This window comes from Stegodyphus dumicola, chromosome 2 (assembly GCF_044657685.1).
Source record: "Stegodyphus dumicola isolate Sdum_Otavi_A_Nest chromosome 2, ASM4465768v1".
Classification (NCBI taxonomy): domain Eukaryota; kingdom Metazoa; phylum Arthropoda; class Arachnida; order Araneae; family Eresidae; genus Stegodyphus; species Stegodyphus dumicola.
In genome coordinates, this window is record NC_140769.1 from 59645835 (window position 1) to 59666854 (window position 21020).

General features: G+C 34.1%; 1 protein-coding gene across 4 annotated transcripts in view; it reads left to right on the forward strand.

The window, feature by feature from the left end:
• The window catches only part of pod1 (coronin), a 155444-nt gene that overhangs the window by 105502 nt on the left and 28922 nt on the right, over positions 1–21020 (forward strand). For 3 of the 4 annotated variants that reach the window (XM_085810693.1, XM_085810694.1, XM_085810695.1), the window contains exons 20-22: positions 1873–2011; positions 10826–11032; positions 18200–18335. In XM_085810693.1, the coding sequence (XP_085666819.1) occupies positions 1873–2011; positions 10826–11032; positions 18200–18335 (482 nt within the window). Of the gene's footprint in view, positions 1–1872; positions 2012–10825; positions 11033–17348; positions 17442–18199; positions 18336–21020 lie in introns of those variants that run through there. The other variant, XM_085810696.1, reaches the window with a different exon arrangement.

The window sequence follows — 21020 nt, forward strand, 5'->3', positions numbered from 1 at the left end:
TAATGAATAGGAAACTTGGCAGTTGAGGGAGATTAAATTCTGTTTTTATTAAATTCTCATTTGTGGCCACGGTCTTCTTGGCAGAAGGTAGAGCAAATTTAGAAGTACTGATGTAGGAACACTGACACATAGAAATGCAGAAACACTGATGGCGAAGCACATAGATCCATACTAAAGAGGAAGAATTCTGAATGCATAGAATGCAAAGCCATAATGAATAGGAAACTTGGCAGTTGAGGGAGATTAAATTCTGTTTTTATTAAATTCTCATTTGTGGCCACGGTCTTCTTGGCACTCTAATCAAGCCTATTCAAAAACATTTATATTTTTGGTATTATTGTGGTAGGAAGCAAGCATAGCAAAATAGCGTCCAAACAGAAGGTAGAAGCAAAGTACACATTTATCCAATATGGAAGATCGCCTAAAGGTAGGTTTTGGATTAGGTCAGAAAGGTTTCATTCTCAAAGTTTTGAGTTTAGTTTCTGAATTGCCCATGTCATCAGCCATGTACAGGCCATACAAGATGGATTTATCTAGAAATGACACAATCTAGAAAAGTTACTACAATTTCTAGAATAGAGAGGGAGAATTAAGAGGTTACCATTAGTTTAAATTCAATGAAGGTCTGTTCAGAGCTTCAAGAGTTTCCTGGAGCAGCAGAATTGATCTGAATATTTTGCACAGTATTTTAAAGAATATAGATAACTTGTTAGCCATGGACAATGTGCTGCAAAATTGAAGAGTTGACCTATTAATAGATTTATTCAGATAATGCTGTGAAGTGAGTTGAAAGTGAAGATTTTTTTAGAAATAATTTACTAAGCTTCACAATATGCCATTTTTCATAATAAAAAAAATGTGTAAGCAACTTATCAGTGTGTCTAAAATGAAACTGAAACCTAAGAAGGATGTAAAAGACCCTTTTATTTAAAACTAAGTAAGTTGAACAGAAGGTACACCTGGTGCATACAAATCAGCCAGCAGTTATGGCAAGAACTCAAAAGTAGAATTTTGAATTAAAACTAAATCTAAGTATCTGTTAACCAAAGGCTACGTGGAATAATTTAAATAAAGTTGGCTGTTAAGCTTACACCAGCATGCAAAGTGCTGTGGGTAAAATAAATCAATGCCAACAACAGGAAGTCTTCCCTTAGAATAACAACTGTTAACGTGGCCTTCAGGCAGAACAGACTGTCTAAACAATCTAAACCCTCACTTAAATACATGTAAGCTGAATTGCATTGTGGCAGGAAAACAGAAAGACAGAAGTGACATTACTGGTTCAGAAAATAAAATAACTAATTAATTAGCATAAATTAACTCTACAACTTATCTAAAAATTATATTGGAACTGATTATTGCAATCATTTCCAATATAATTTTTAGATAAGTTGTAGAGTTAATTTATGCTAATTAATTAGTTACTTTATTAGATAAATGTTGTTTAAAAATAGTTGTTATGTTTGTATGTTTAAAAATAGTAGTTAAAATGTAATGTTTAAAAATAGTAGTTAAAAATAGTCTGTTGTTTAAAAATAGGTGCATTTATTTGTTATATTCTAATCTTTTTTTTAAATATATATATATATATATATATATATAATCTATGAAATTAAAGTAAGGTAACAGAGCTAACTAACTATGGCTTTTATTTACTTGCTTATGTTTTAATATTGCTATAAAATAATACTTTTCAATACATTTAAAATATACTTATTACTGAAGCTATTTCATGTGAAAATAGGTTCCCCCCCCCCAGTAATTCTATTTGATCAATACTGTGACAGCTAAACTTTTTTTAGAAGTTACTAAACATTTTCTCAGTGTCTTGCGTCAATCTGCATTTTTTTCATATTTGCATTTTTATATCAGAGTTTCAGAGAGGCAGATATATCTGTATGATTGCAAAGATGTCTCAAATCCTGTTGGTAATATTGGTTTAGATGTCAGCCCTGCCACTTTAATTCCTCATTACGATGAAGATAGTTCTACCTTATTTTTAACAGGGAAAGTGAGTTTTTTTTTAAATATTTCTAAATGTGATTTATATAATCTTTCTGCCACTCTTTTAACTATATATTTCTGTGTTAAAATATTTCCTTCCAAAAGTTTTTATGTGTACAAGCTTTTCAAATAGTGAGTATAATTTAAATTTTTGCATTTTTAATTATATTAACATTTTAAAATGTGTTTTAAAGCAATTTTTAGTCCCCTTTTTTGGAATAATAATCTCCTTTAAAGAACAATCACTATTTAACTTCATTTCTTTTGAACTTAATTGCTTAATGCATCTTCCCTCAATGAAAGGGTTAAATTTTAGAAATTTCATGTACATGGGATTTTACTACAGATAATATACATATATAATTTTAACAATTTAAAATTTTTTTAGCATAAAGATTATACTATCCTAGAAAGTTTAAAAAACATTTTAGCTGTAAATTTAGGTTAAGAAAGCAATGTAAAGCATTTTGAATTAATTAAAAAATTTTCAAAATCTTGTGAAGATTTGCAATTTAAATCTGCATATTAATTACTTTTATTTTAATGTTTCAAATAAACTCATCAGAGGATAATTGTTTAAAGCATTAAAACTGAACAATTAAGGAGTGCTAAATATATGTTTCGTCCTTCTTGACTATGTGAGTGCAAAAACTAAAAATAATCTCATATTCCTGCACAAAATATTTACTTCCAATCTCAAAGTGTCAAGAATATGCCCTAATGTGAATTCAACTATCGGAAAAAATGCAAAAATAATACAAAATGATTCAAAACTTGTATTATTGTAAAACGGGGGGGGGGGGGTGGAGAGAAAGAAAAAATTCTAGATTTATAAATTATGTTATTATACAATAGAAATGTAAATACAGTGGCCAAATTATGTTAAAAGACTAATTTCGATTTTGCTCTTTTTCAAGAACTAGATTTTTCCATTTTGGTTAAAATTAAATATACTATTAGATCAGATTGAATATACTATCAGAAGTTATCAGATCAAATGCTATGTTTTTGCTGTTTTCAAAGAGAAATAATCCTAAAATTAGAAAACATTATAAAAGTCTTGAAGTTATTTTTCTAAATATAAAATTAGCAATATTATTCATGATAAAGGGAAAACAAAAAACATTGGTTTTAAATAAAAAAAGGAGATAAGTACTTTTACAGCTAATTCAAAACTAAAATTCCTAGTCCCTGACTTCAAAAATCATAGTGTTTTTAATTAATTCTTTGTCAGCAGTAAACAAAATAAATAATGAAAATAAAACTCTTAAGAAATCTAAAAAGCATAATTTTCATTGCCTTTTACCTAAACATGTGTCTGAATATAGAACATACTTCAGAATTCTTTATCAAAACCATTTAGCAAGTGATAAATAAAAATGCATTGTGATTATTGATGAACTTGGGTTTTTTTCAAAGTGACTCTAATAAGATAAACTTTATGAGAGCAAAAGCATATATATATAATTTTTTTACTAAAGTAAGGTTGATTATATTTATTTATCTCCTCAGTTTATTAATTCAATATATACATATATAGATTGTATATATATATACACTCCATAAATACATATATAGATTGTATATATATATACACTCCATAACAAAAAAAAAATTGATGCCTTAAGAAGAAATCATCCAATTGCTTTGAAATTTTGTACGCCTAAATGTTTTGACCAAATATGCAAATGATTAAAGTTTGGGTTCAATGAATGAATAGTGTGATCTCCAGCGCATCAGAACTGGGCATCCAGCAGATGTATATAAGGAGCTGTTCTTGAACTGTTGTTAAAATTTCTGTTGCATTGCGATTTAGGATACCTTTCAATGACTGAAAAAATGCCACGTCGCAGCATTTGAGCTCATTACGAGCAACTGTTAAGAGTTTGAAAGAGGTTATATCATTGGATTGAAAGAGGCAGATTGGGAAAATCAGAGAATCGCTTGTCATATGAATCAAAGCAATGCTGCAATTAGAAGATGCTGGTGTAGACACAAGTATAAAATATATAAACTTTAACACATCAATAATAACATTTCGATGAGAAGGGAAATTCCTGCTTCATGCACACAGCTCTCTCCTCGCCATCTGCCGCTCATCCAAGGCGGGCATGCGCAGAACTCACAAAACTTCGTATGGTGTTTCCATAGCAACACCACAGAGATCCCCCTACTGAGGGAGACGGAACCATACACCAAAAAATTATACAGAATTTATATTACACAATGATAAATGTGAAGGTAAAAGGTACAGTATAAAACACATAATAAATTAAACTGCATAATGAAATACTGAATAAATAACAATATATATAAGTTATATATAGTAGGTGGTAGACAGATTTTGAAGGAATTTGACATGTTGTCCAGATTTTGTGACAGTTTTAGGAGCATTTGACATGTGAGGTTTCAATATGTCTGTCTTATTGGAAGGTTTAGTGTTAGGAACAAAGGTTTTATCACTATTGAAAAATGCAGGCTTGAGTCGATCAATTGAAACAGTTTGATTTTTACCATGCACGGAGATGATAAAGGTTTTATCATATCGCTCAATGACTGGATGAGGACCTGAGTATGGTTGTTAAAGAGGAGTCTTTACTGAGTCAATTCTCAAATAAACTTGAGAACACAATTTTAAAGATGGATGAATGTGGATAGGCTCTGGACCGTGTTTTGATGTTGCGATGGGAATCAGAGATTGCATTATAGATCGTAAACGATTTACATATGTTGGTGTCGGGGATGGCGGAGAAAGCTGATCTGAGCACAAAATATCCGAAGGCAGTCTTAAGGTAGTACCGTAGACTAACTCAGAACAAGTTGCTTGGATGTTTTCTTCGACGGAAGATGATATAATACCCAAAAGTATAAGAGGTAACGATTCTATCCTGCGAGGATTCTCTTGCGATTTTGTGCTATTTTTCAGTTGGCAATGGAAACATTCAATGATTCCATTTGATTGAGGTCTATAGGCAGTGGTACAAATATGATGAATGCCCAGCAGGTTCGTGAACTCCCTGAAAAGATGCGATTCAAAGTTCTGACCCTGGTCAGTAGTTATAGCGGAAGGGCATCCGAAACAAGCTATCCATCCACTAATTAGAGCTTTACAAGTTGTTTCAGCTGGCATATCAGATGTGGGAATTACTTCTGGCTATCACGTGAAGCGATCAATTATGGTCAAGCAATACTGATAACCTTCAGAAATTGGTAATGGACCAATAAAATATATGTGAATCTGAGAAAATCTGGCATCAGGAAGTAAAAATGTTGAAATGGGTGATTTTGTGTGCTTGTGTATCTTGGAACGTTGACATTTCTCACAAGCCTTCACGGAGTTTTTGATAAAAGTGTGCATGTTAGGCCAAACGTAACGTCTGTGTATCAATTTTGAAGTGGCAGATATACCTGGATGCGAAAAGTTGGGAATACTTTGGAAGATGATAGGTATAAATGAAAAGGGAATGAAAGGACGAGGGACATTGGTTGTGGAGTCACAATAGAGATAAATATCTTTAAGTGGAAAATACTGTTTGGAGAGCTTCAAAGAAGAAGATTTAGAAGTTGGTAATTGTTGTAGTTCATGGTCTGTGAGTTGTGCTGAGGCTAACTGTTTGAAATCCAGAATAGGTGAGCGAGAAACAGAATCTACTTCTATTCAGGAGAATGTGTCAGCAATAACATTTTCCCTACTTCTAACATATTCTATATCAGTGGAACATTGAGAGATATAGTCAAGGTGTCTCAGTGTCGAGGAGAAAACATTTCTGCTTTTTTGTCTGAAAGCGAATGTTAGTGGTTTTTGGTCATTAAATGTGATGAAGTTATGACCTTCTAACATGTGCCGAAATTTCCTGATAGACTGATATATTGCCAGAAGTTCGTGGTCATATGTAGACCATTTCCGTTGGCTGTTATTCAATTTTTTAAAAAGGAATGCTGTTGGCTCCCATTGATCATTTTGGAGTTGCATGAGAGAGCTGCCAATAGCAACATTAGATGCATCGGTCCAAACACTGAGTTGAGCACAAGGAATTGGATGTCTTAAGAGGGTAGCTTTTGTAAGAGCTTCTTTAGCTGCTAAAAATGCCTTTTCTGCGTCCTCAGACCACAGAAGAGGATTTTTAGTCTTCTTGGTTGGACGGAATGATTTCTTTTTGTTAGAATGACCTTCGAGAAGCTTAATTAAAGGTGACAAAATGTGAGCTGCATGTGGCACAAATCTGCGATTAAAAATTGAATAAGCCAAGAAATCTGCAAAGCTGTGTTAAGCTTGTTAGTCTAGGAAATTTAGAAATGGCATCAACTTGATCTGGAATGGGAGAAATACCTTCTTTAGAGACTTTATATCCTAAGAAATCTAAGCTAGGAACTCCAAATATACACTTTGAGGGTTTGATTGCTAAACCATCATGATCTAATCTTTGAAAGAGATCTCTTAGATTGTTAATATGCTCTTTGTGGCTTTTTGAGGCAATCAAGGTTAGGTTAGGTTACTTAATTACAGAAAAGCCTCGAGGGCTATCTGCCTAAGGGAAAGGATGCCTTCGTGAAGGACTTTCTAAGGGAAACTGGCTCGTATACACGTTACACATGGGGAAAACCATGAAAACACCCATGCAGCCAGCCCGTTTGCAGGATTCGAACCTCGGACTGAACTACCATTGTTCAGCGAATTTACCGCTTGGCCATTGAGGCAATCAAAATATCATCAATAAATGCATATACATGGTTAAACCTCTCATCACTTCATTGCTATTTCAGCATCCTTTTGTGTGGTTAGAGGAGTGATTCATGCTAAAATAGATTGCACATTTGTAGGTAGTTGCTGCAGAAATAATTCCAAAACAAAAGTATCCGTCATGTTATGAATTTCTGCACGCCGCTGCATAATGTGTAAGAGTTCAGATGACTTTCGATCCCCTAGTTGCTCACCGGCAAGTAAGCGACATATTTCCTGAGATTTGCTTTCACCACAGCAAGAAATGACTTCATTCTTCAGTTTCCCATATGGATCCGTTTGGTCAGGAGAAATGATGATATCCCTCACGGTCATAGCAATGTCAGGAGGTAAATGTGCCACACAGTGGTTATACATGGTTCTGGATTTTGTTATAGCCTTCAGAACCACTAATTCAAAAGTAGATTCCACCTTCGTGAACCATAGAGATGGATCAGAAGGAATGAAAGGAGGTATTTTCACTGCTGATATTTCATCCATTGTTGATGATGTTTTTGGTTAGTTCCGTTTTCGTATTTTGTCCAAACTCCAAGAAACAATCAAAAGATGTGCGTTGTCCAACGTCGATCACCAATGTAGAGGTTCCATGGTGAGGCACGACACAAGTATAAAATATCTAAACTTTATATAACACATCAATAATAACATTCCAAAGAGAAGGGAAATTCCTGCTTCATGCACACCGCTCTCTCCTCACCATTTGCCGCTCATCCGAGGCGGGCATGAGCAGAGCTCACAAAACTTCATATGGTGTTTCCATAGTAATACCACTCTGGCAAAAATAGGTGGACAGTGGCAGATTTCAGCATCATGATGGTAGCAGTCTACCTAGGGCCACAGCAGATTGGGAGGAGTGATTGTCAGATCAGCTGTCCCAGCGCCTGATTCATTGTTATCCAACCATCAGACATGCGACCCGCACACGAGTGTTCACCATGACCATTCACAGACGGCTGATAGAGCAAAATTTACGCTTGTACCAATCGTTATGCGACCTGCCACTTACGTCTGCACACTGTCAAGCCAGATTACAGTGGTGCTTGGCTCAATCAGGTTGAAATGATGCTGACTTGGGATGTGTAGTCTTTATCAACGAATATTGCTGCCAACTGTGTCGTGACGATCATCGAAGATGTGTCTGGCGACTCTCAGAGAGCAACATGTCGATCCTGCTTTCACTGTTACATGCCACACAGGTCTTCAGTCATTACCTCAGTCATTAGTCATTTAGTCCTCAGTCATTTAGTCATTACCTTATTCAACCAGGAGTTATGGTCTGGGATGCCATTTTCCTTGATAGCCAGACCCCTTTGGTCATCATTAGAGGCATACTTGCAGCACAGCGGCACGTCGACAACATTCTGAGACACTACCGTTCCTTTTGCAGTACCCTGGTCTTATTTTTCAGCAAAATAATGCCAGACCGCATATGGCACATGTTGCTATGAACTGTCTTACAGCTTGTCAAACAATTCCTTTACCAGCCAAATTGCCAGATCTCTCTCCCATTGAACATGTCTGGGATATGATGGGAAGGCGACTGCATCTACCAGGGATTGTTGATGACCTAGCCCGACAACTGGAGCAAATTTGGCATGAAATAGTGCAGGAGACTGTCCAGGAGCTTTATCAGTCTATGCCACACCGTGTAGCAGCTTGCATCCAGACTAGGTAACTCTGAAATGAATCATTCAGTTGTTCTGAAATTTTAGTCATTACCTATTCTGTACATGATCTTCGTATCCACCAATTTTTGTTTCCATCAGACAACTTGGTGCATCAATTTTTTTTGTTATAGATTGTATATATATATACATATACAATCTATACACACATACTTGGCTATAGAATTCAAAGAAATTTTAGTAAAGGATTGTTGCTAGTTTCTTTTAAAGAACAAAGAGAAAAGAGAATTTTTTAAGTCAAAATAATGTTTTATCTTTATACTTAAATAAACTCTGATCTGTAGCCATTCTGAATTCTTATAATTTTTAGAAATTTAAGCCCTGACTACAAACTCTGATATGTAGTCAGGGCTTAAATTTCTAAAATTATAAGTGACAGAGCCCTATGAAAGCCCATTAGGAAAGAAGAACAAAAATAAATGTATAAAATAATTAATAAAATAGTAAAATAAACAGTAATAAAATAAGTAAAATGAAAATTCAGTGAAATATCAAGTGATAAATAAAACTGGAAAGGAAGCTTGCAATTGTAAAACTCAAAATTAGGCAAAACAGTAACCTTATTTTAGCATAGATATTGAGCAGAACTCTATCGATTTCAAGCGTGATCAGGTGCAAATCCCGCTTGTTCAGGTACAAAAATAATTTTACGATTTAAGCGAAAATAAGTTTGTTGTTTACCTGTGACTTATTTGGTGCTGTAGCTGGAATTACAATTTCACTCAAAAACTAAGAAATAGTAGAGCTAGATGGTTGAATTTAAGCTTTGAATATACAGTGCAATCTGCTGTTTCAAGAATGATAGAGACAAAAACCATTTCTTTTTCTTCTAGCACACCAATGAAAAAGGATGAATTGTTAAATCATTAACTAATGGGGCTATCACATCTAACACCATATGAGGCTAGAAGAAACTTTTCCAAGAAACAAACCTGTGCATTGCCTGCCATTGAAAGGTTCCTATCTGAACCTACTGTTTTATATAGAACTGTATCCTGCCTAGTTATGCAAAACGTTTTGAAACTGAGCTATAATTATGCCATTTAAAGCAGTCTGTTTCAACATGTTGTTGAGGGTAGCTTATAGATGTGATATTGGTTTAATAAAAATAATGATAGCTTATAGTTATGAACTGTATATGATTTCATAAAAGTCAAGTTGAAAATCTTAACAATATTTAGTCTCTTTAACATATGACAATGCTGCTCAAATGAGCACAGAGTAAGGATTACAATTTAATTATAATAATTGGCTGCGACTTTGACTGGGCAGAAAATAAGTGACTGGATGTGGGCTTACTTGTTACTACTGTGCTTTTGCCACTGGCATTGTGTAGTGCTGTAATCATTAAACCAGTACAGATAGAGAAAATATTCTAACAGTGATGAAAGAAAGAATAAATAGCATGCTAGAAACAGTGATAGAGTATGAAGGATATTTTAAGATGTGTAAGTATAAAAATAATGGGAGAAATATCCAACACTTTCTGATCATGTTTCCCTGGCAGTATAATTCTAAGTGTCAAGCAAAATGTAAGAGAGGAAAAAATTCCTTTTACGTCCTAAGATGAGAACAAACATAAGCTCTGTGCAAGTTACAATTTTCATCTCCCATATTTGGTTACATCATTCCAAAAAAGTCTATCTTTCTATGGGAAGTCCAGTGCTAGAGTGAAATGTATACAATTAATATGATCATTCTTAGTATTTTCAGAAACAAAAAAATTACCTACTCTCAGAAATTCATTGCTCTTCCTGGAGAATAAACCTTTGATATGGGGGTGAGGCTTTCTTTCTTTAAAAGTCTCGATTATGCCCAAGGTTTACCTCTGAGGGAAAGATGAGCATGCATTCTGAAGTTAGAATTCATTTTTAAGAGTTACTTACTATTAAAATAAAAATTTCGAAATAAACAATTTTTTCTCTATATGTTGGGATTCATTTACATAAAAGAAGTGCCTGGTGAAAATTATGATTTATCTCAAAAATTGAGAAGTATCTGAACTGAACTGTTGTGCAATTTAAGCTCTGGCTATTGTATTATCAAAGAGTCAACTCCAGTAAATTTCTTGGGGAAAAATAGTTAAAAAGTATATATTAAATCTGTATCTTCTGATCAGATTCTTTCAAAATCCATTGAAAAAAAAATTTCTCATTTTAATCTGTAAGCTGCCTTTGAAATGTCAAAATGGAATCATTTAGAAAAGTTCACTAACATCAGGGAATTCTGAAAATTTTAATTACATATAAATATGTATTTCTCACTGTTCATTATTATAAGAAAAATTTCATATTAATAAATTAATAAAAATATGTAAATTTTCAGTTTTTTTAGATTTATGAAAAAATGCATTTCATAAACAGGTTTTCTTTCATCATATTTAAATTTATTTCAGGGTGATGCTGTTATATTTGCTTATGAAATTGCCACTGATAGTCCATATTTCCATCCTCTATCTAATTATAAATGCACAAATCCACATCAGGCTCTTTCATTTTTACCCAAATTTGTCTGCAATGTAAAGGAAGTTGAATTTGCTAGAGCGATAAGATTGACTTCATCAACGATAGAACCTATGTCATTTCATGTTCCTCGTCTAAGGGTATGAATAATTTGAATTTATTGTCATTTGTATTTTATTTACATATTAAGTATTGTTCTTCAAAACATTCTGATTGATTGGCTTTAGGAAAATATGTTTATGTTGTAGCGTTGCCCGCCTCCAACTTGCACGCAACCAAGAGGTGACTGTGAAAACTGGATAAAAGACAGAGTCTTGTTAAGGGTTTAAGTCCCTTTTTATTCAACGTAATAAATTACAAGTGCGTGCTCTTGACGCTCACAAACTGCGCCAACTCAGCGGTCCAATAAAAATAATAACCTGAAAAGAAACTAAAGACAAGACTCTAACTACGAGGCTCTCTAAAAGTAACTAACCTCACCGCATTTTACAATACCGCTGCTAATTCAGCAAACTTGAAGATCACTTGAACGATTAACACTACTTCCAGGCAAGCACACAGGCCGAAACGCGGGGTTCTTCAATTTCTGGCCAACTACCTCCGCGCTCGTGAAGTAAGAATATCACACCTCGAACTCGTTTCCTTTCTATTTAAATCAGAATACTTCTGCTGATAATTTGAATCCTTGCACGTTCTACTAAAATTTACATACTCTGGCATTGGCAGTTCCAGGGGAAAGTAAAGCTTGACAGGAAAGATAGTTTAAACTTAAAATAAATGTTAGTTAAAATAAATATAAACCCTACATTTGCCGCTGCCAGAATTTGGAAAACTTGGAAGCAGGTCCTACAAACGACCTGTTGTAAGTTTCTCTAATTCTGAACTAACTATCGAGAACCTCGTTTACACAAAAAAATCTTATGTAACAAATTGTATACTAAAATTCTGTTGATAGTTATAACTCTCTCTTCTTACAGCAACTTTTCCTGGACTTCATCAATCAATCTCTGGAAGGAATAAGTATCAGTATCTTTCTAAATACATTATAATTTACACTTTCTTGACACAATAAATTTTTGTTTTTAAACGATTCGTTTTTCTTAGTTATTGCTTAATTCACATTCAATTTTTCAAGCATTAATTTAACTTTACCCTGGCTCTCCACCATGTGTGGTGTCAAACGGGAATGTTCGTGTTTTAGTCTTACAACTCTTCCCCTAACCACCATGATTTGTTAGAATTCAACGACCAAATAGACACACCTTACTCGACATTCTACAACTCGATGAGCTACTTTAATATTCTTAAAAATTCAAGTGTAGGTGGAGAACCCTACAAAACACATTCATTCTAACTTCCCCCTCATTCATCTTTTAACATGCAGGCTTTCGCTCTAAAGCATGACTTTATCTACAGTTTAATACTTAAATTTGAATTCATTGCTTTTAAGCATTCACTTTTAGCATCTAAAATTTTATGCTTCTAGACTAAATTCTACTTTTACATAACATTCAAGTATTTACGTACATTTACAAAATTTTAATACATATAATTTTTACAATTTACCATACAATGAATAAGAGAAAATAAATTTTTACTTTACTCATTCTTCGCCAAGCTGGCGGCACTGAAACTAAAATTCTTATTAATACAAGAATACGAAGTTATTTTTATCTTCGGCCAAATTTTGGCTTTAACATAACAGAATTAGTCTTTCGACCAACAGAAAATGCTTGTTTTTAGCTTTTATACTTAAAGAAAATAATACTTTTGCCTTAGCTAAATAAAGTAAAACAAAACTAAGTCTCAACCGAGATATATTGACTTTCGTCAAAACATAGAACTTCGTACTTATACATAACATTTCGGAACAAAAGAGAAAAAAAAATTTATAGAAGGTTTTGACTTATCTTTGAGTTTTCGATGCTTGAAACTCCGTCATTCTTTTTTGGCAATATTGGTCCCAAGTTAGAGGTTTCATGGACGTCAATCTTCTCCTTACTGACATCTGATTGTCGTCCACATTAGTTTTTCTTTTGCGTCCTCTACATGCTGGCCTCTTGGCGGAGTAATCGTCTGGTTGTTGGCATTTCCGTTTTTCCATGGGACGGCTGGTCTTGACGTCCTCCGGTCTGGAGTCCTTCTTGAATTTCTTCTGTTCCTGGTATTTTTGTTCCTTCTGTTGCCGTTTCAGTTTCCGGAATGGCGGCCTTGCTGGCACCTGACTCTGTGGCCGTGTGCGCGTTCTCCTTGATGTATAATTTCTCCTGCGATCCGTTGTAGGTGGTGTTTTGCTCTTTACCATGGTTTCTTTACGCGGTGCATCTGTATTCTTGTTTTTCTTAAACGCTGGAGTTTGAAAGTTATTTTTTCTTTTTGATACCGACGTCCGGCTTGTAGAAGGGCTAGGTCTCTCTTCAGTTCTCTGCTTCTTGGGTGGTGGAATAGTTGTTGTTATTTCTGGACCTTCTACTTCGTTTAGACTTGAGTCCTGCAAGAAACTTTTAAGGATTTCAAAATTATTTGGATTATAGTATTTTTTCACCTGGTTGGGACTTGCTTTACAGATTTCCCCTCTCTCGTTCTTAAGATATAATACTACTCCTTTGATTTCCTGAATTACATAGGGACCTTCAAATTTTGGAGCTAGCTTTGCCGTAAAATTGTCTGGGGCACTTGATAAAGAAAATTTCCGCTTCAATACTTTATCCCCAACTATAAAATCTGCTTCTCGGCGTTTTCTATCATAATATGTTTTCTGCTTATTTCTTGCCGTATCCGAGCTTTTAAGCACCTGATCAAAAAGCTTTTGCACATCTTTTTGTTTAAACTCTTGCTCTCTTTGTTGCACAAAGAATAATTTATCTAAAGGCGTAATTAATTTTTGGCCTAAAAATAATTTTGCTGGGTTTTTCCCGTAGTATCGTGATTTGCCGTTCTTAAAGCATAAGCTAATTCATTTATGTAGCCATCCCAGCGCTTGTGATGTGTGCTCACATAGCTGTGAATTATTTTTACTATGTTTTTATTCACTCTTTCTGCTATGTTTGCCTGTGGTCTATATGGAACCATTTTGATATGGCATATGTTAAGTCCATTGCATATGTTTTCAAATATTTGACTAATGAATTGTTTTCCGTTATCGCTAATGACTTTTATCGGTGCACCGTATTTTAAAATGTATCTGTGTAAGAATGCATCTGCGACTGTTTTGGCTGACGCGCGTTTAAGTGAAACAATTTCTGTCCATTTTGAAAAATGATCTACTATTACTAAAAGAAAACGATTTTTATTGAACTCGCTCTGGGGGAAGAGACTAAGAAGATCTATGCCTAAAATTTCATTCGGAAATGTAGCGCGAATGCTATTTAAGTACCCAGCCGGGCTGTAATTAATATCATTTATTAACTGACATTGATTGCAGGACCTGACATACACTGTTACTATTTTGTATAATTGCGGGAAATATACCGCCTCGCATACCCTTTTTAAAGTCTTTCTGACCCCTAAATGGCCCGCTGTTTTCGCGTCGTGTAATTCCTTCAAAATGCTTAATCGAAGCGAGGCTGGGATGACTGGTTTATACTCAAGATTTTCGTTTGTTGTTTTCGTATAAAATAATAAATTATCTATTATTTCATAGTTTTCTGGTCTATTTCTTATCGCATCGATATCTGTGTGCTCAAAGCTTTCGGGGTCTTTCAAATATGCATAGATATTTCCAAATTCAGGATCAGCTTTCAGTTCAGTAATAATCGTATCTCTAGAATCTAAAATTTTTGAAGTCAACACAGCGCATTTAAGTTCATTTCCTTCATCGTCCAGTTTTATACGAGAAAGTGTGTCAGCTACATTGTTTTCCTTACCCGGTTTATATTTTATTGTGATATTATATTCTTGGAGTTTTAAAGCCCATCTTATTAACCTGGGCGTTAGGTTTTTCCCCGAGTAAAGTCTACCAACAGCCACATGATCCGAAAAGACTGTTACTGGCGCTTTGCCGAAATTAACTCGAAATTTGTGTACAGCCATTAATACGGCTAATGTTTTTCTTTCTGTAGCTGTATAATTCCTTTGTGTCTGATTCAACGTTTTACTAAAAAATGCCAGAGTAATGTTATTTTGCATAAGAACCGCACCCACCGCATAGTCTGACGCATCTGCTGCAATTTCCCTCCCTTTCACAGGTCCCTCTACTCGTTTAAAGCTTTCCTTTCAATCTGTGCCTTCTGGGTACGCGGATGTTTATTTTCGAATTTTCTCTTTGGGTCTTGACCTTCAAGTTTCGATGAGTTAGCTTGATAGCTCTTTCGCCCATAAGAGCAATTTCCATTTCTGGTTTCCTCATTTGAAGATTTCCTTTGGGTACTTTGAGAATACGTTGCCCCTCTGGCTTTTTCCGCTATTCTGCGATTTTGAAACTTCACCGCCAATTCGAAGAGCTCCTGCAATGTGCTTGTGTTTCTAATTTCAAAGTAGTCTTGAACAGCGGGTAACAATCTTGGTAAGATTATTTCAATAATCTCCGCATCGGGTTTCTTCCCATATGGCATATCCATCAGCTAAATTTTTCGTAGAATAAAGTCCGTCAATTCTTCTATATCCCGTTGATAGAAACTATATAGTTTGGCTTCCAGCCGTGCTCGATCTTTCACTATGGGGAAGGCCTTTACTAACGATTTTTTGAAATTTTCAAATGTATATGGCTGGCTTCCAAATTCCCCTAATAAAAATTTGCCTATATTTTTCCACCATAGCGCGGCCTGTCCTCTTAGTGCGGATGTGGCGATGGCAACTTTTTGTCTTTCAGGCACAGGGTAGAGCTGAAAGTGATTTTCTAGGCCTTCTAGAAATCTCGCCACCGAATTTTTTCCGTTGAAATGGACGTTTGGCTTGATTGACGCTCTCAAAGTCTGGACCAGGTATCCAAATCCTTCCAATTGGCTTGTCATTTCTTGGTGTTGTCCAGCGGCTTCCATCCAATTTTCGGCCATTTTAGTTGGATAAGTGTTCGGGCGCCAATGTAGCGTTGCACGCCTCCAACTTGCACGCAACCAAGAGGTGACTGTGAAAACTGGATAAAAGACAAAGTCTTGTTAAGGGTTTAAGTCCCTTTTTATTCAACGTAATAAATTACAAGTGCGTGCTCTTGACGCTCACAAACTGCGCCAACTCGGTGGTCCAATAAAAATAATAACCTGAAAAGAAACTAAAGATAAGACTCTAACTACGAGGCTCTCTAAAAGTAACTAACCTCACCGCGTTTTACAATACCGCTGCTAATTCAGCAAACTTGAAGATCACTTGAACAGTTAACACTACTTCCAGGCAAGCACACAGGCTGAAACGCGGGGTTCTTCAATTTCTGGCCAACTACCTCCGCGCTCGTGAAGTAAGAATATCACACCTCGAACTCGTTTCCTTTCTATTTAAATCAGAATACTTCTGCTGATAATTTGAATCCTTGCGCGTTCTACTAAAATTTACATACTCTGGCATTGGCAGTTCCAGGGGAAAGTAAGGCTTGACAGGAAAGATAGTTTAAACTTAAAATAAATGTTAGTTAAAATAAATATAAACCCTACAATGTATTTATATAAAGTTTTTGTGAAAAATATTTTATGCTTTAATTCAGTATTTACTTTGTGTTTTTGTCCCTGCTAAATCATGAGCATATTTCATACCAAGTGCTATATTAACTATATTGGCTGGAGATAAATCCTCCCTATGCTTTGTTTCCTTTTATATGTATGCATGTCCAGCACATGAATAGTGGTAATAATAATAATTATCGTCTAATGCCTCAAATGTGTTAACAATATAATATTGCAATAATAAGACCAGTCCAAAGTTTATTGCATCATTTCTTTTTTTTTTTTTTTTTTCATGCAAACAAACTTATCCAGAATCTTTAGTTAAGTATTAAAAGAAATAAATAAATGAGTGAACTAGATCGTGCATCAATGTCTTTCATGTCAAAGAGATATTTTGAGAGGAAGTGCAGTAAGCTAATGTTAATCTGCAGACTAACATTAGCTTACTGCACCTCATGATGATAGAGAAAAGTGTTAAAAATTAAGATTTGGATCTGTTGCTGAAGGAGGAAAGTTTTATCCCTGAAATAATTTTCCCAAAAGAGGTATCTGGAGCTGTTTATACAAGGTCTTTTTTAAAAAATGGCCTTTCAATAGTTAAAACTTAATAGTTAAAACTTTTAATAGTAAATAAAAATCTTTGCAAATTGCTCAGCATTAGCTTCTTGTTTCTCAAGCTTAGGAATTCCTGCTCTAAAACAGGAAAAGTATCAGCTTATCATTTCGTTATAAACTGTCATAGCTGTGTAACTTTCTTGATTCTTTATGTTTTTGTGCTGCTATCAGTTATTTTCATATGTGTGGCTCTAGTTAAGTCCTGGATTCTTCTAAAGTCAGTGACATTATTTTCATTGATATGCAGCTGCAGTGCATTTCCACTACCATCCACAATTTTCCTTTTGTGTAGTCTTTGACTAGGCCTTAATCTAAGCAATCATGCAGATGGTCACAGAAATGGGTATGTAATTTGTTCTGTCTTTTGTTGTTGTTAGCTTCTGAAGTTACAGTGTAAGTAATAAACTTTAAGTGCAGAAATGATTTTCTGAACTTATTAGCTGTGATAATGATGTAGTGCTGGATGGCAAAGTATGATTTTTACCATAGGATTAATTAAAATAATAAGTTATATTCATTTAATACTGAAAATTTACAAAGAATAAATTCATTTGCTTTGGTTCATATTATCAGTGCATGTGCTTATTATTAATGCAGTTCAAGATTTTTTAGAATAAATTATGGAGCTGCTACAAAATAAAAGCTGCCGTTAGGAAAAAATTTTCATTTAGATTATTAAACTGTGATAGATGTTTTACTGATATTGTTTGGTATATGGGAATCATATAAAAAGTAGATTTTGTTTTTCTCAACCTTTTCTATATAGGATTGTAAGAATGTTTCTTTGAAAATTAGCATCTTATTTTTAGAAATTTTTTAACTGGAAGTACATATTTGAAGTAATATTTAAAGAAATAAATCCTGAAGCTATCTTTCTCGAATGTATTACATAATGTATTTTTCATTTAAAGATGCCAAATTTTTTAAATGCCCATGGTGCCCATAAAGTAGTTGATTTAATAAAATTTAAACACAGTATTTTCAAGATAATGTAATTTCAAGATAATTCTTCATTTTCTAAAATTTGCAAGTAATACTTTTCTTTTTCATTTAAAGGCTTAAAATGATGAAATATATGTATATAATTTTTTTGTTTAGTCAGAATATTTCCAAGATGATTTATTTCCACCAACACATGAAACTTGGAAACCTTCAGTGACTAGCTCAGAATGGTTTATGGGCATAGATAAACCCCTAAAAATGATAAATATGCTACCTGATGGTATGACACCATGTAAGTATATTAATTTTCTTGCTTAAAACACATTTTCATATAACAAAGTATTAAAATTTATTTTATTAGAATTTTTATTTTTTAGTTACTTAGTTGTTTTAAATTTTCATAATATTTTTAATTTTTGAATGATTTCAGCTATATTTCAGTAAGTAAATTGTTAGTGCTTTATTTCTTTTTAAATGATATAATGCAGTATGTTTTTGCCAAATTATTAATTATAGCATAGTTGAATAATTTATTATAGCATACTATTCAGCTTAAACAACTATTTACAGTTATTTATGCTAAATAGTACCTTTAAATTAGTTTCAGTTTGTGTTGAGGAAATTGAACTGCTTGTTACATTTCAAGTTTGATTTTGGTTTATATGGCCTTTATTGCTTTGCTGTACCTCTGCTTTGCCAGAATCTGAATTATAAAGTTTGCGTTTTATTTATTTCATTAAGATAGCAAATATGTCTAATCAGACTTTACTGGTAAATACATTTATGTATAAAATTAAAGTATTAATTGGAAACTTCAACAGTATCTGCTATTAAGTGTTTTAACATAACTTTTTTTTAAATTACATTATACAAGACATTTTATTTACATGCTGTAGTTACACAGCTATTAGGTGTGGTGAAAACATAATTAAAAAAAGGAGGACTCGTGGTGTTTCCATTTTCTTAGGTAGCAGTGGTTAGCATGATGTTAGATTACCACAAACTGTTGTTCAGGTATTGTGATGTCTTTTTATGGAATTAAATTCTGTATGATTGATATCAATTCTTTTGGTAGGATGAAAGCTCCAAAAAGGGAACTGGCATGATAGAGGTGGTTCTTAAGACATTTTGCATATTCTAAAATCTGACAAGTGTGTTGATTTCTCCAAAGGAATGATATTTCTCTTCTCAAGCTATTCAAATAGTAATTGAGTGAAGCCTAAAAAAACCCTCCAGTCCCCCCTGCTCAAAGAAAACCCCTCACTTTGCGAATTAATAAGTTTCTGGTTGTTTTCTCAATATATATAAATAATATTTATATCTGTGATGCTGTTAAAGGCTGATTCCTCTCCATACTAGCAGGCCACTACCATGAAAACTCTATATATTGTAATCTAGTATAACTTAGAGTTTTATGTACTTTTATTCTGTGTTATGCGTAAGATACAGTTACTTGAAACATGTTTCTGAGAATCAATGAACTTTGCAAGCATATTCTATATTTTAGCGCTTTCTAACTATCCACACCTCCAGCAAAATGTCACAAACTAGTTACCGACTTTTGAGAGCATTTGCTAACTCATTAGTAACTAGACTAGAAGAGAAACACGCTAATGTGACAATCAAAATAGTAAAAACAACCTTGGATTTAGTGTAAGTATAATGAAACACTCAATCGATTTCGAAGGCAGCTAAAGGTCTCTCCTCATCAGGAGAAAGAAATACCTAGAAAGAAGAAAATAAAGGAAAAGGAGTCTCAGAAACACGTGGTGCTTATCAGCACTGCACGTGGTATTAACTGGATTTTTAATCAGAGTTGCACTGGCCGCCTACTTTTACTGAGTCAGGCTATCTGATCAAGCATAAAGGACAAGAAAAATTAGTGAAGTTAAAAATAGGGAGCGAGGGGCAAATGCACCTTCACGCTCAAAATCTGAACTTCAAATAATGGAAAGCAACCACTGAATGCATTTTTTATGAATTCAATTGATCCAGCCATCCAATTCACTCTTGAAATTGAATCCAGCAATTCCCTCCCCTTCCTTGATATTCTTATAATCCGCAATGAAACTGATTTTAGCACCACTGTGTACTGTAAGCCCTTTGCAGTTTGTTTACCACCCCATGCCAAGTCATGCCACCCTGTTAAGCAAAAAATGGCTTCTTTTTACTATTATGTATTCCGCGCTTAAAGTTTGTTCCTCTGAATCTTTGCTTACCAATGAACTTAATTATTTGAGAGCAGTTGTGATTGACCGTGGATTTTCTCCCATGATTATTGATAAAGCCATTAAAAATTTTCAGATTCCCATCAAAGAAGACATTCCACTGTTAGAAATAATACTAATGACCTTGTCATGCTTCCATTTTATCCTTCTGTTAGCTATAAAATTGCACGGATTCTCCAGAAATTCAATTTTCAAGTCGGTTTCTCCCCTATTAATAAAATTCACCCTTCTATTCTAAAAGATTGCATTTCTGTCTTGAATTCTTGGGGAATTTATAGTATATTGTGTCATTGTGGTTTAAGATATATTGGCCAAACAAAACGAGCGTTGAAGTTTCGTATCAAGGAACATGAATCTTATGTCAGAAAAGGCGAAATTAACAAGTCTTCAATAGCGTATCATAGTTGGACATTTAACCATAATTTTAACTTTGGGTCTGCAAAAATTATCCAAAAGGCTTCTTTCCATAGGTGAATTGGATTTTCTTGAGGCTTTTCATATTCACAAAGATTTAGCAGGTTTATTTAATGATTTGAAGTCCAATCCAGTCCTTCCTAATGCCTTTAAAATTCTACTATCTTAATTCAGTTATTTTTGCCAATAGATGGCATTACCTCCTCGCGTTTGGTACTACCAGAGGGTATAAAAATGCGTTCAGTGGTTGCTTTCCATTATTTGAAGTTCAGATTTTGAGCGTGAAGGTGCATTTGCCCCTCGCTCCCTATTTTTAACTTCGCTAATTTTTCTTG